A 14,670-nucleotide genomic window follows, 5' to 3' on the forward strand; every position below is an offset into this window, starting at 1 on the left:
ACACGCTCGAAGCGTGCGCCTAAACAATGGTGGACTCGAATAGTTGGCTCAGCAGCCACTAGATGGCGCACACTTTTGAAAAGTGTCTATTACTGACGCAATGTTTTCAGAGCATATCCAACTCGGCTCGGGTTAACTGTTTGATCATTTCTGCAGGCTCACGGTTTTGGGGAGGTGGTTAGTATTTGCAATGCCACCCAGACACGACAACATGTCACATCAAAAGTCTGAACCCAAAAAGTGCAAAATAAGGGCATTTTTGATGCAAATGATTAAGCAATAGGCTCGTTCAATTTACCTGCTCCAGTGCAGAAAAGTATGGGGCAATATACTTCCTGCACTTGTAAATCGAATAGGGCGTATGCCCCACCAAGTGAGGCACATTGCTGGTGCACTTCTGGCACAGAAGGGAATATTACTTCATCCACTAAAGTGAAGCTCTGTCATAACAGCCTCGCTTTACTTTTACGACGCTTGACGAGGGAAGGGGCTGCCTAGACGAGAAATTTGCGATGTACGGGCGAGGACACGAGCGAACAAAAGGACATTGATAAGGGAGAGCCACTCACGACTAGTCCCAAGATGACGTCCCCTTCGCCAAAGGGCTCCCCATAGTCCTTGAACTTGCAGTCCACCGAGATCTTGCCCGTGCCGCCGTAGCCGTACGACAAAGGCTCCTCGCCTGCGTGCAGGCGAGAGAGGCGGCAACTGAAATCGAACTCGTACAATGCCCTCCTCAAAGACTGCTTCGCTGATAACAAGACTTTGTGTGGCACATGCATAGTCACTGACACAACAATGCTATTGGTCGGAATCGTTTTGGAGCACCTTTCGGAGCTTAGGCGCACATTTCGTCCTCCTTCGTACCAGTACGAATATGTTAAAATTTGTGCGTTGTTTTATCAAACTAAAAGGCAGTGTCTGCTCTGCTTTCCCACCTCTGCGCAACCTTTTGTTAGCACCAATCGCACGGCAATTCCCTCACACACAGAACTGCTTATTAGTGTGAAGCAACATCTAACACAGCAAGATGATGATTGATGAAGGGCAGTAGGAACTGCAGTGCAATAAGAAACTACCCCAAATTGATGTTTTATTCAAACTCCAAAGGTTCTGACAAAACCGCAATTTTGAACTAGGTAAAAGATTCAGTATTTACTCACAAACACCAATAGGAACATCTAAAGGGCCGTTTACACTCCTGCGACCTCTTACAACTGGGTTTTTTAAAACCTCTTACAACGAGAGGACACACTGGCACCATCTATAGGGTAGCAGTGTAAACTTGGCGGTCCAGCATATTTTCTATTTCGCTCGCGCATTATCCTTTCCTTCTTGGCTCGAAAAACTTGAGTCAACGTCATAAACGAGCCTTTCTTATAGGTATTACGCATTGTTAGGCAGTTCCAGGGCCACCGCATAGATGGCGCCAGAATGGCAGGGTGTTCCCTCGCCCTAAGAAATTTCAAGAAGTTTTAACAGATTTCGTCTCTCTCGGTCGTACTCAATTGCAAGAGTGTGAACAGGCCTTTATATGTAGAACTTCTTAATAACAAAAATTTATATGTGAATGATAAATATGCCTTCTTAAGAACAATCCTAAAGAACTTGCCAAGATGGTTCCCTAACTTCCATACACTGCTCCAGCAAATTTAGTCTTAATTTACCGTATTCATTATGCCATCGAACAGGTGTGAACGAGAGGACGTAAAAGTAAACCTATAGAGCAGTTCATTCAAATATTTTAGCAGTACTCAAGTACCTTCGCTAAACCTAGAATTTGAAAGAAGCATTGTCAGAATATTGCCACCCATTATATGTATATAATAGCTGCAGCCTTATTAAAAAAAATTTGTCACGTCATACTCTGAAAGAGTGCTTTCAACTTAACACGCAGGTGCGCTGCGGCAAAACAAAACACGCTAAATCGCATTGCTGATTTGGCGGTTGCCGCTTTGCCGCAGTGCACCACTGTGTGGTGGGAAGCGCACTCAACAAAGCTAGCTAACCTGTTGGAACAGGGCAAACGTACGAGAATTAGGAAACTTCCGAGTGACATCAGTGTTTGATAAAGTAATCAAATAGTGCATTATTTGACGCAATAATCAAAAAGTTCCGAAAATTAGCATGAGCCTCCTAAAACAATCTGGCCCTGTACCTAGCTATAATAATTGCAGTATCAATTAAGCGATATTGACTTTATGCGCAACATTAGTAAAAAAAAAAAAAAAATCAAGGAGGGTAAGAACTTTGGCACAAATGGTATAGCAACCACGTCACCGACGACGGGTTGAGCAAAGCAGGACCTTGCTTTGCGATTCTTTTTTTGATATTCTCACCGGCCAATTCCACTATCCCAATGGCCGTGGAACGCTAATAGGATTTTTGTGACTATTCGGGCCCTGCATTTTTCGAGCCGCCGGCGACCATAGCACTGCAACACAAGTCTTATGTGGCACGAGCCAGGACAGAAACAGCACCATGCAACACAATGTAACCGAGACAACCTAATCAACTGCCTTCTTTCTTCCCTCATTCCACTCACACGCTAGTTCAACGGGCATCATCGACTGCCACGAGTCCGACGACAGCTGCGGGCGCCAACTGCGATCAGATAGCCGAACAGGGACGGTGCGACCTAATGCTCTGCTCCAAGCAAAGTCCGGTGCCATGTGATTAATCCAAATACTAGAGTGGAAACGCGTTGAAAGATAGCCTTTTAATGCCGACTCAAACCTCGAAACACATTTCTTTCCACTGCATTTGCTGTGAAGAGTTTCCCGCTACCTCCCCCCAGAAATCCAAACAGCATGCGCTCTTACTTACGCTTGCATTCGGTGATGACGCCACAAATACTGCTGTCTCAATCTCTACCGCTCCTAGCGGTGCAGCGCCTGTTACTGCTGCCGTGCAACTCCGGCCTACTACGACGGAGCAGACTCTCGCTGGCTCGACGACGGGGTTACATAAATAGAATACCACACTCTCCACACACGCCAAGACAACAGACTGAGATTGGCGGAGCATGGCCTTCACACCTTTTGACGTGGCTCAAGCGCGCGTGCCAGGTGCATGGGGCGTTGAAGCGGAGGCAGGAGAAGCAGAGCACGTCTCTGCCATTCCCACCTCCTCGGCGGATGTAACATGTCGCACTTCTACGCTGCCGATTCGACGTCGACCATGGGACAGAAATCCCGAAAGGAAGGGGCACAAGGAGGTGTGGCACTCACCCAGCTGCATGCTGGTGCTCTCCGTGGAGAAGCCCACCCGCGCCACATTGGGGGTTGGCTCGTCTGACGGCAGGTGGGACACGTCCTGGTACTTGGTGATCTGCACCCAGTCGGACACGCCCACTTAAGCACACAAGACACCTCGATGCATCGAATGCGGCAAGGACGGGACCACCCATTCTCCGTAATTAGCCTCGCGGAGTAAATGAATTCTTTCTGGATTTCCAGGGGCTCTGAAACCATGACCTAAGCACTCATCTCCATTTTTACCACGGTGGCGGTAACCCGCAAGCAAATGCTGCAAAACCGAGATTCGCACGATGTGTGCTCTCAAGAAATGCAATTACTACTACCAGATTATAACATTCTCAAAGTGAAATAGATTTCTTAAAAAAAGAAAAAAAAAAAAAAAACATCTTTACGTGGTGAATGATGTTGTCATTCACCATGTGGAGTTGTCATTCACCACGTGTCTGTGTAGACGCTGAGCCGCAGCATGCCGAGCCTTTCGTTCGTTTTCATCCATGTCACACTGCAGTGAAATGCGTATATAACCACGTTCCATACCACACATTCTCTTTCCGACATGGATGAAAACGAACGAAAGGCTCGGCATGCTGCGGCTCAGCGTCTACGCAGACAAGCACCACCAGAGCTTCGCCCCAATCAACATCATTCACCACGTGGTTGCTTTTTTTTTTTTCCCCCTACACGAGGACGGAAGCACGTGCTTGTGAGCGCGTGAGCTCTCGAGCAGAAGCACGTGCACCCGACGGCGGACGGACATGGCTAGCCCCTAAGGAGCTCCGCCCCTAAAAACTATTTGTTATACCAGCACCTCAAATGCTTGTACAAGTACAGTCAAACCCGTTTATAACGAACAGCAGGAGACGCTACGATCAGTTCGATATAGCAAAAACCATTTACAACAAACTTCCAAGATGCGTTCGTTCTAAGGCAAAAGCTTCTCTTTCTTTCTCATCTCTTTGCTTCTACCTTGTAACAAAATGCTGGAAAGTTTTTTTTTTTTTTTCATGCGTGCAGTTCCTTCTTTCAGCTGACCTCCCCTTTCTGAATCGCTTCTCTTCCCTCAATCTTGTTTGTGGCTTCTGAATTGGTTCTCTTCCCTCAATCTTGTTAGTGGCTTCAGCTTTTGGAATTCTCTTTGTTTCCTTTTTTTTTGAAGGGGGGAGGGAGGGGGACAGGCTAGAAAACGATTGTTTTGCACGTTTTTGGAAGCCTTCCAGGGGGGGGGGGGGGGGGGGGGTTTGATTTAGCCAATATGTTGTTCGTTATAAAAAGCACTTTCACATGCGTTTTATTTAAATTTTCCGCCAGTTCGACATCGACAATAATTCGCCGCACGTATTTTCGTTCTCAACGGGTTTCACTGTATTACGAGTCCGGTTCAATTTGGCTTCCCACATGCATAACTTTGTGATTCTACTCTTTACAGCACAGAAGCTCTACTGCGTTCAATAGACCCTTTACAACGCCCCCCTCGAGAAACAATGGCAGCAGCTATTTCTTGAGCACGAAGCGTGCAATTGGATCCGTGTCCAACACATGCTCGGGGCACGTGACCGAACGATGGCAGACTCAGATAATTTGCGCAGCAACCACTAGGTGGCGCCCACTTTTGAAAAGGGTCTATCCAAAGTACAAATCCAAATATTAGAATACTGAAAACACTCGCGCACGCGGTTACAAACTCGTAAACAAGAAACCGCGGTGGAAAGCCTCGGGATATCCCCGAGCCTCTTGTTGATTGGAACGGTTCCATTCCTCCAGTTTCCCTTCGGAGACTGCTTAACCGCACGCACCTTGGTCTCGTAGCAGACCTTGCCCTTGAGCACTCCGTAGGTGGCCCTGGCGCCCGCCCACATGAGGCCGAAGCCCAGCTGGGAGAAGGGTTCGGCGGAGAAGCGCTCCTTGCCTATGCTCAGGTTCAGGTCCGAGTTGTCTGCACGCAAGGGGAAGCGCGTCTCAGGGACGATCTTACAACTGCGGCACCGTCGGCGGCGACAAATGACGCCGAACCACCAAACCATCCTTCGGTTTCGTAAAAAGAAATGCCAATACATCATTTCAAGGCACATCAGCGAGGGTATCTGGTAACATGCCGAAGAAACGCCCAACCTTGCAATCCTGGGGGCCTAAAACTAGGACCCAACACGTTTTTGCCTTGAGGCGTCGGTCGGTGTGAGAGTACCTTTCGCTGGAGTTTCTATGGCTTTTGTATGGCTCACCACATGTTCGCCAAAATGCCAGATTTGAGCCAAAGATAGAATCATTGCTGAAACAGTTTTATTTCCGTTATGAGCGCTGAGAATGGAGGGGGGGGGGGGGGGGGGGTTGTTATGCTGTTTACAAGTCCTATATAACCAAAACCAACTAGCCCAACTTTCTACTTTATTAGAGTCCTCAATCCCCCTATAATTTTTCTCAAAAAATTTAAAGCATGAAATTTTAGCGCCGCGTTTCATTCCTAGGTTGGACCACGGCACTTTCAAAAGCTGGCAAGAGCGCCGAAGGAGCACGAAGGACCACTTCGGCTCGTGTTGTCCGCGACAGCATGTCTCCGCAATTTGAGGTCACAAGCCAGTCGAATCTAGAAAACTCACAGGTGTCGAGGGCGACCACCGTCTCATCAAAGGTGTCCTCTGCGAATTCTTCCACCTTCACCGGATAGCTCTGTTGGGCCCTGGGAAAACAACAATTCATCTTGATCCTACGGATACAGTTGGAATACACAGAAAGCTTTTCGGAGGCATCCTCTGGGGCTTGGGGCAAACTTTGCAGTTACTATTTTTTTTTTTTTTTTTTTCATTTTTCTCTGGTTTTGCGGGGTGCAAGTTCGTCTGCTTCTTGGATAAGTGTTGCGGTGATGTCAGAATGCCGAGCTCTTATTGGCTGATTGGAAATGTGGTGTGTAGACCTCAAGGCATCTAGCACTGAGGTCTACCAGCTCTATGTTGTTCTGATGTCATCGCCACTCCTGCGCAAGAAGCAAATGACTTGCTCTCCGCATAGGAATAAAACTGAGGGCAAGGAGGAGGCGAGAGCATGCAGAGACATCAGATCATTGAGATGATAAGCAGGTAGAGACAGAGGTAGCTGCCTTTCTTCTAGCTCACTCTCCAAACGCGTTCACGTTGGCCACTGCTCCTTCTGGCACTGATCTACTACTACCACCCCTTTAATGCAGCAGTAGCGTCACGCTCGTAATATCGGGTTCAATTCCCGCCAAGGCACATTTGGAAATTTTTTTTTTTTCCCCTTTTCTATCAACTATTATTTTATCACGATTATGCTTTATTTTGAGCAGCTTGTCCCCCAAAACATGTGTCATACATTTCTTAACGGTTTTGTGGCGTTCAAAAAGCCATTGAGGCAAAGGCCCATGCTGCGTACATACAGAGCACCCAGCTCCAAACAGTGTCTCAAGCACCACCAAACCACGAACAGTGGTAAACCGGCGTTCTGGCATACGTCTTGAAACGCTGCCTGCCAAGTTTCGCCAGCTCTTTGAAGAGCCAAGCCCTCGGGACCGTAGCAGCATTGTTCCACGATGCTGCGCATGGCATTTTCGGCTCGTGGCACTGTGCCTAATCGCCAGATGCGCGCCGCTTGCGAGAACGACGTCAAACGGATCGACGGCACCCACCTCAAGCGTTCTTGCTCTGGGCTGCGCGACCGCTTACGCTTCCTGTCCTCCCCTGAAAGTGTCGAACACAACCACCCAGTCACGATACAGTTGGACCAATCTTGCTGTCACCATTCTAGGCTATTTAGAAGGTAATTAAATCAAATAATTTATGTTGTTTATTATATTTCAGCGCTTAAAGATTTCAATGCTGCTTTTCGGCATTCCTTTTCTGTGCTCTTCGGCGAATTAAATCGAAGTTTGCTTTACACGGCAGAAAAAGAGGCCGCATCTCCACGTGGTGAATGATGTTGATTGGGGCGAAGCTCTAGTAGTGCTGATGATACTGATTTTATTTTTCATAGGTGGTGCTGATGGTGCCATTTTTTTTTTATTGCTCATAGTTAGTGCCGAGTTCCAGGTTGCGTTTGGACTTCATTATTTCTACTTTATGGTTGGTGAAATGTAGAGCCGGTGGTTCTTCTAGTGGATCAGCTTGGATCCAATAGAAGCCGTGGGAATGCATCTCAACCACTTAAGTCAACGGTCCACGTCAGAAAAAGAATGTGTGGTATGGATCGTGGTTATATACGCAGTTGAGCATTTGACCGCAGCGCCCTCTCGTCTATAAACGAAGCAAAGTTAAACGCAAAGTGCAAAGTTAAACGCGATTATATACGCAATTGACCGCAGCGCCCTCTTCTGTATGACGCTGAGCGGCTACATGCAACGTTGGAGTGTAGCGTAGTGGTTAAGACATCTGCCTCGTAAGCAAACGGTCCTAAGTTCAAACCCCCGTGCGGGCGCACATTTTTTTTTTTTTTTTTTTAAAGTGGGCCAATCTTGGAGGCTGTGCAATCGATGTGGGCACTAACGCTGGATGGATAGACAAGGCTAGACCCTAAGGAGCTTCACCCCTAATATATGTTGGTATTAAACGGGTACAGATGGCTACAACTGGGCAAAGACCAACGCCTCCAAGATAACGACACCTTAGCGCCAGGGGAGGCCAGCACGGGCACAAATTGGAACACGAATGCTGCACCAGCGTCCGGGATAACCGAACACGGGCCCCAAACTAACAACCACATGGGACACGTGTCCAGTCTGCGCCCGACGGTGGCCTCTGGCGGGTGACGCAGGATATACGGCGCCTAGGGGGAGCCGATCGTGACCGGCCGCAGCCCACTCACCCTGTGTGGATGCGTCCCCGGCGCCCTGCTCGGTCTTGACTGCCGCCTGGTCCTGCTGCTCCCCATTCACTTGGGCCGTGGCCACCTCCATGGGTTCCTCCTTCACCTGAACCATCTCTGCGTCTGCCTGGGGGGGTGGGGCTTCTGCAGCTGCTGGACACGCCCCTTCGTCCTCCTCCGTGTTGTTGTTGTTGTTGCTGTGGACCTCCGCTTCTGCAGGCTCCTCCTTCACGCTCGGGGGCTGCCGAGGGAATGCGAGCGTGCCCCGCAAGATCAGCACGGCCGCCCGAGCTAGATCGCCTTCCTTGAGGCAGTGGTTCCTAAACTGGGGTTCCCAAATCCCTCGACCATCGATCGAGTCGAGCTACAAAGCGTTTTCTTTATCGATGCTGGCTGTCCCACAAAGCTAAACAGATCGAACCATGTGCACCCAGTCATTGTAATTGTCCTACACCACCTCCCTTTTGCTTGGTAGATGAGTACCCCCAACCGCTTTTGCCGATTCAGAAGGGTCCTTGCAACATTAATTAAAAATCACTGCCCCCCCCCCCCCCCCCCCCAAATTTTTTTTTTTTTTTTTTGTAAAACGTGTGGATTTTTGCAAAAAGCGAGTTTTCGAGGCTTTTGTCCATTTCCGTTACCAACTTCCTGTTTTTTTTTCAATTGACCCGACACCCTGCCCTTCAACTCTGTCCTTACCATAAAGGAAATGGACATTTTGAAAGATGGACACTGGATACCTTATTTATCAATGAAAAGAAAGAGAAATTTGTCCCTCGAAAAATCCACTTTTTGCACCCCTGCCTTCTTTGCTGTGTTACCAGGTGCTTGCTCTACAGGCATGATGTGCTCATTCTAATCACTAGTTAACCATAGGAACAAAAAAAATTATGGTTTCTTTAACAATAAATATTTCAGACTTATCCTGAACGATATATTCTATTTTAAATCTAGCAATTTCTTTTGCACTGCTTCTGAACAACACTAGAGCATTTATTCTCTAGAAGGGCATGCGTACAGCAGCAGGTCTTGCATCTGCTGATCCTGTGTACTGCAGCAGAATCAGCAGATCTGCAGAAGACGCATCTAACTTCGAAGTGACAGCTTACTAAATCTCGATACTACCTTACATATGTGACTACACTGATTTACCACCTGCTTGTCTAATTCATACAATTGTTTCAGGCTTATGAATGTCGCTTAGATTCTATGAGACACTCAGCTGCTTTGCACGCAGACTAAGTCACAGATCATCAGGCCCGCAAAGGATCCCTTGCATTACACCTTGATTTGAACTGACACATGCTCTAATCAAACCTCATTAGAAAAGTGCAAAAGAACTCTAGAAAGGTCCATATAGCAAATAAAAGTATACCCCCCCCCCCCCCCCTACGTACTCATGAAAACTATTTCCTTTCTTCCAAACACCAACTCTTGTCACACCTAGTAGACTTCGAAAAACACTAAATGCAACCCGTGGGCGCATTCCCGAATCTCTTTTCGAAATGCAAGTTCGTTACATTCTGTTCCATCCAATTTTCCACACGAGAAAAAAAAAAAAAGAAAAAAATACTGCCGTGATTATAACAGAGATTAAATATTAATTTCTGCAGGGCACTTTTTTTTCTTTTTGCAAACAACAAGAAAGTTAAAAAAAAAATATATACATCTTATGCAACAATTTTGAAAAACCGGAGACGATGGACGAAAAAGCAAACACAGAAGACGTCTAAACCGAGTCGTCTTGTGTATCATTCCCTTTTTTGTCCGTCGTCTCGGTTTTTTCAATAATGTGCAACATCAACCAGCTTGCCTGCCTACTCACTCAATCTTATGCAACATTTGTTTTTTTAAAGTAGATTTTACTATCCCCAGCTCTATGGTCAGCTCTTGTCAAATTGACTAATCACCTAATTGAAGGCTATTGACAGTAACCAAAGTTCAATGGCGAATAAAATTTTAATTAAAAACAAGAGCAAAACAAAGTAGAGACTGACAAAAACCTCAAAATCTTCAGCATGACAGAAGCGAACAAAAAAAAATAAAAGTAATGACTCTAAAAACCTCAAACAGGGAGGGAAAACGGCCTCACTTCAGCTTCCGGCTCGGGCTCCGGTAAGGACTCCTCGGCAAACTGTGGCTCAGCCGTTTCCGCCTTGGCCCCCCAAAAACACAAAACAAAAGCAGACACATTAAAAAAAAGAGCACATCAAAAGGTCCGGATGGAACGCGGGACGGAACGTCATCAGACAATTGCAGTTGTCCTCACGGGCAAGCATCAGCCGGGAAAAGAAGACCATAAAATGCGAACTCATCATGCACAAGACAGCGTGCAGCTACATAGACCAGGGGACCAAAGGACCTACCTGCGAGTCGTCTGTGCACTCTTCGGGAGCTGTGGGCGAAGCCTCCTGTGGGCAAGGTAGGGGTTGTCAGCTTTAAGGTCACACGTTTAGCTTGTGAAAAAAAAATGTGCATTTCACAAACACAAATGCACAAAGAAACAATGAACAACAGTGCGACAAAAGAATGCTGGCGCTTTGCTTTGGTATACAACTCAACATACATCACGTGTACTTTCGTACTTCGTAACTAAATCCCGAAATCGACGATAAAAATCAATCGCTTTCCAAGTCTCGACTGGCGGAAGAGACAAGGAACGAAACAGACTTTCCTGAAATGTACACCGGCTAAATTTTCGGACCAATACCACAATTAAACGAGCACTCAGACTGCCAGAGGCCCAATCACGATCGGTCAGAGTTGTTCGACAGTACTGTCACTGAGCCCCTAATGAGAGATAACCTCGGCCAAGCTCACCTACTTCAGTCAAAACTCGCCACCTGGGCTCAAGACAACAATGTCTGCGGCATTGCCGACTGTCGCAGATGGCCGTTGTCGGTGAGGCACTTATTGTTTCAGAATGCTGGGGGAACATCTAAAAATAATCGTAGCGACAAATACGGTAGGGAGGAACCAACGGCTAAAAAAGTGCCATTACAATTATCCTGGCAACTGGAAAGGAAGAAGAAAAAAACCCACCTCTATGCGCACAGCCATTTATGAACATCCGCAGCAACAGGGTTTCCCTTATGTCACCGGAGGTACCGCTAAGCAAGGACTCGCCACACTCATTCTCATGCACTAAGTAGCAGCAAGGTTTGCGATATCTCGTATCAAACCCTTCTTATCTAAAAAGTAACGTGTCTACTATCAATCTACTTTGATATTTATGTATGTCACTCAACATCAGATTAAACCGTGTAGCACAATCTCTGTTCGGTCAGCAGCCCCTAACCGCTGCTGGCCCCAACGACGGCTTAGAGGGGCACTGACACCCCAAGGGTCGCATTATTTTTGTATTGTCTAAAACGATACAAGTTGTAGTCATAGACACGCAAAAAAAAAAAACATCGCGAAAAAAAAACTTCCTTGCGCGCGTGCACGCCTTTTTATTTTTGTTGTTCATATTTTCCGCGCTCACCTCCTTGCTTCTTTTGATCGGTGACGTCAAAAATCAGGAAATTTAGCTTTGTAGACGACATATCTGTAACATTTAACAATGGCAATCGTAAAACATCATTTTTAACGCAATTGCGAACGCACTACGGCTCCTCTTTTTGCAATACCAAAAATCAGATTTCGGTGTTATGTCGCTTCCTGGATTTGTATCCTCACTTGGAAAACTTGGCGGCGCTCGAGCAAAGGCTTATATCGGCGAAGAAACCGGTTTTTTCCAGTGCCGGCGCCCTTCTATCCCGCCTGGTCACCTCCTCTTCGCTTTGGGTCGCGGTGGCAACGGCGGAGGTCCCAAAGAAAGTTGAGTCGCAGGAGTCCACAAAATTTGACTCACTGCACTGATCACGCGGGAACTTCAAATTCGGCATTTGGAAATTGTTTTTTTAATTCAGAAATACTGAATTCCCGAGTTTCGAATTTTGAGGGTAATGTCCCGGCATCGTTTTCAATCGTTTCGGATAATAAAAAAAAAAAAAAAAAAGATTCTGATGTGTCAGTGCCCCTTTAAACGGCCCACAACTACGGCGTATTTCGACTCAAGATCTGGAGCAGAAGCTCTACCTCCAGCGTGAGGTTCCCCCCTTCGACAAGATGTGGGCACCTCGCAGGAAACGCACATCCAAACCAGGACGGAAAAGACGAGAGGGCATGCTAGAGGCAGAGCTCCTCGTGCAGATCTTTTGTTGGAACAGTGTGGCAGACGCATCCGACAAGCCTGGGCGATGTGCCTCACCTGCTTGGAAGTCTCGTCCTGCTGGAAGCTGTCGTCGCCCGTTCCCAGGTTGGTGGTGGACCCCTGAGACTCCTCGGCAGACTGGTCGCCCTCCTCTGCCTCACCTGCAACACGAGGGACGCACCAGCACGTGACGACGAGTGGCAAAATAGATTTGTCGAGTGTCAAAACCTTTTTTTTTACTTCTAGCGGAGTTGGAAATTAAGAGGCAGATAAGGCGTGCTGGCTAGTCGACAAACCGGTTGAGAAAAAGTGCAATGTGCACCAATGGTGTCGGGGCAACCTATATATAACTAATGGGATTCTTGTCTTCACAAATTTGCACCGTTGGACGCGCGACAAAGCAATGTTCTAATCAGCTTGACGAGGGACTCTGGACACGATTCTCACGGTCAACTTGCCTAAATTAGAGCATCCAACGGTACAGAGGTTTGCAACTGCACTCACAATCTGTGCCCCATCATAGCCTGGACATTAAAATAAAAACATTTAATTATTCCAGAAACATATCTGTAGCTTCAGAAATTGGTTACCAGTCACTATCGTCGGCGTTGCTGCAGCATCGCAACACGAGGAAGCACTCTACTCCTTAAGTTGTGTTACACGAATCAAAAAATGGCATAACTGTTTGCCTTGCCCCTTGAATGAAATCCGACGAAACGTTACCACACGACTCCACACATAAGCGCCGATTGCACTGTCAGATCTTATTTAAAAAAAATAGTCCCCAAAACCACGATGTTCAGTTGTATCAAGCGTCCAGTGCTATCACAGGTGTGAAGAACTTCGTCGGACGTATTGCCCCCGTACAGCTAACGCAAGTAGCCTGCGTGTCTGAAAACGGATTACCCTGAACCAACTTACACGTTTGCCTTTTTTTACGGTTGTAACGGGTGGCTGTTCATGTCACTCAATCAATCATTCACCTGTGTGACCGATATTCAGAAGATAGCGTCACTACTATCTTGGCAGTAGTCCAAATGTTCCCAACAAGGTAGATAGTGGCAAGCTCAAACCATCACCGAACCAGCAGCCCTCATCCCAACCAACCAACGACTGTTTTACATTGATACCGTAAGTTGAAATTAGCTAGGGGGCATAATCGACTGCCACGCTCCGTCACAGTCGCCACCACAAGCATATTAGCAAAGGCCGATCCGTGCGCATGCTTGCGCGATGCTAGCAAGTGCCGCGTTTGATCGTGCCGGTCCGACACGTAAGCCTAGAATTCGTACTTTCAATCGCATTCACAAACTGATCAAATACCGTAAGACGCCAAGAGAACAAAACTTACAAGGGTGCTTAGTATCCGCTCACGCGCGATCTGCAAGATCGCTTCGTTAGTTGATCGGCGAGCCGGTGCGTGCTTCGGCTTTCCAAAATCTCAACGTTCGAATCAGCACGGTCCTAGGCCTGCCAGCTGAGCTCGACGTTGCTGTCGCGCACAGCTTCCGCTCACGTCGCCGGACACGTGCAAAACGGAAACGGGCGCTAACTTCGTCCGATGGGGTCGGCAGTCGAGAAGCTGAGCGGCTCGCGCGGCGGCGTTGTCGCCCGCTAAGCCTAACCGCGGCTTCCCGCGGTACCGGCTCCGACCGGTGAATGAATGACTACGCCCCTGATCGCTTCGAAGCTCCGATCACGATCGCGTCGCGAAACCGGGGAAACGGCATCATGGCTTACCCGGTCCTTCTCCGGTGGGTCCCGCGTCCATGGCATCCTTGAGCCGCTTTACCAGAACAGCTTTGTTGCCCTTTGTATCTAGGCCTCGCGCCTGGAGCTCTGCCTTCAACTCCACCACTTTGAGTTTCGAGATGTCCACATCACTCATCTTGGGAAGCGGTGACGGGTCCCCGAGCGGCACCACCTGCGAAGTATTTTCACGTGCCTGGCGTCCCCGAAGAGGGTCTGGAGCGACGCTTTTTTGTTTACCAGGGGAGGAACGCCGCAAAACACGTCTCCAGAAAAAGAAAATGGCGGCGGGTCCCAACCTCGTGATGGCGCCGCGCGATTTTGAAACGGCCGCTCCCATTGGTCCACTGGCGCGAGCCCTCCGAACGACCACCAATCGGAGGGCGCGTATTATGAAGTTCGACTTCTTTTTAGTCTAATTGTCTTTGCCGGCATAGATGGCGCAGCCTGTTGTTCAAGTAAATGTGCTTCAAAGTTTTTCTGCAAATGTCCAAAATGGCGTATGGAAAATTCTCCCACGTTAGTCGCTGTTCTCCCAAAGACGAGAGAGGACAAAAGATATATATGTATTCGCCCACTTCGAACAAAGTTTGAAAGTGCAACAGGACTAAAGAAAGTTTTTTTTTTTGACAACCTTAGCCTATGGCCACATCTGCT

General features: G+C 47.6%; 1 protein-coding gene across 1 annotated transcript in view; it reads right to left on the reverse strand.

Moving 5' to 3' along the window:
• LOC8023867 (heterogeneous nuclear ribonucleoprotein U-like protein 1) overlaps positions 1 to 14,368 on the reverse strand; it is a 28,717-nt gene extending 14,349 nt beyond the window's left edge. The window contains 10 exon segments of the mRNA XM_029985332.2: positions 570 to 682; positions 3,231 to 3,330; positions 5,054 to 5,193; positions 5,855 to 5,934; positions 6,898 to 6,949; positions 8,070 to 8,310; positions 10,162 to 10,224; positions 10,436 to 10,480; positions 12,322 to 12,425; positions 14,005 to 14,368. Of these exon segments, the coding sequence (XP_029841192.2) occupies positions 570 to 682; positions 3,231 to 3,330; positions 5,054 to 5,193; positions 5,855 to 5,934; positions 6,898 to 6,949; positions 8,070 to 8,310; positions 10,162 to 10,224; positions 10,436 to 10,480; positions 12,322 to 12,425; positions 14,005 to 14,353 (1,287 nt within the window). The 5' untranslated portion in view covers positions 14,354 to 14,368.
• Between the last annotated feature and the right edge of the window lie 302 nt (positions 14,369 to 14,670).

Source organism: Ixodes scapularis, unplaced genomic scaffold, assembly GCF_016920785.2.
Source record: "Ixodes scapularis isolate PalLabHiFi unplaced genomic scaffold, ASM1692078v2 PGA_scaffold4__175_contigs__length_147842914, whole genome shotgun sequence".
Classification (NCBI taxonomy): Eukaryota; Metazoa; Arthropoda; class Arachnida; order Ixodida; family Ixodidae; genus Ixodes; species Ixodes scapularis.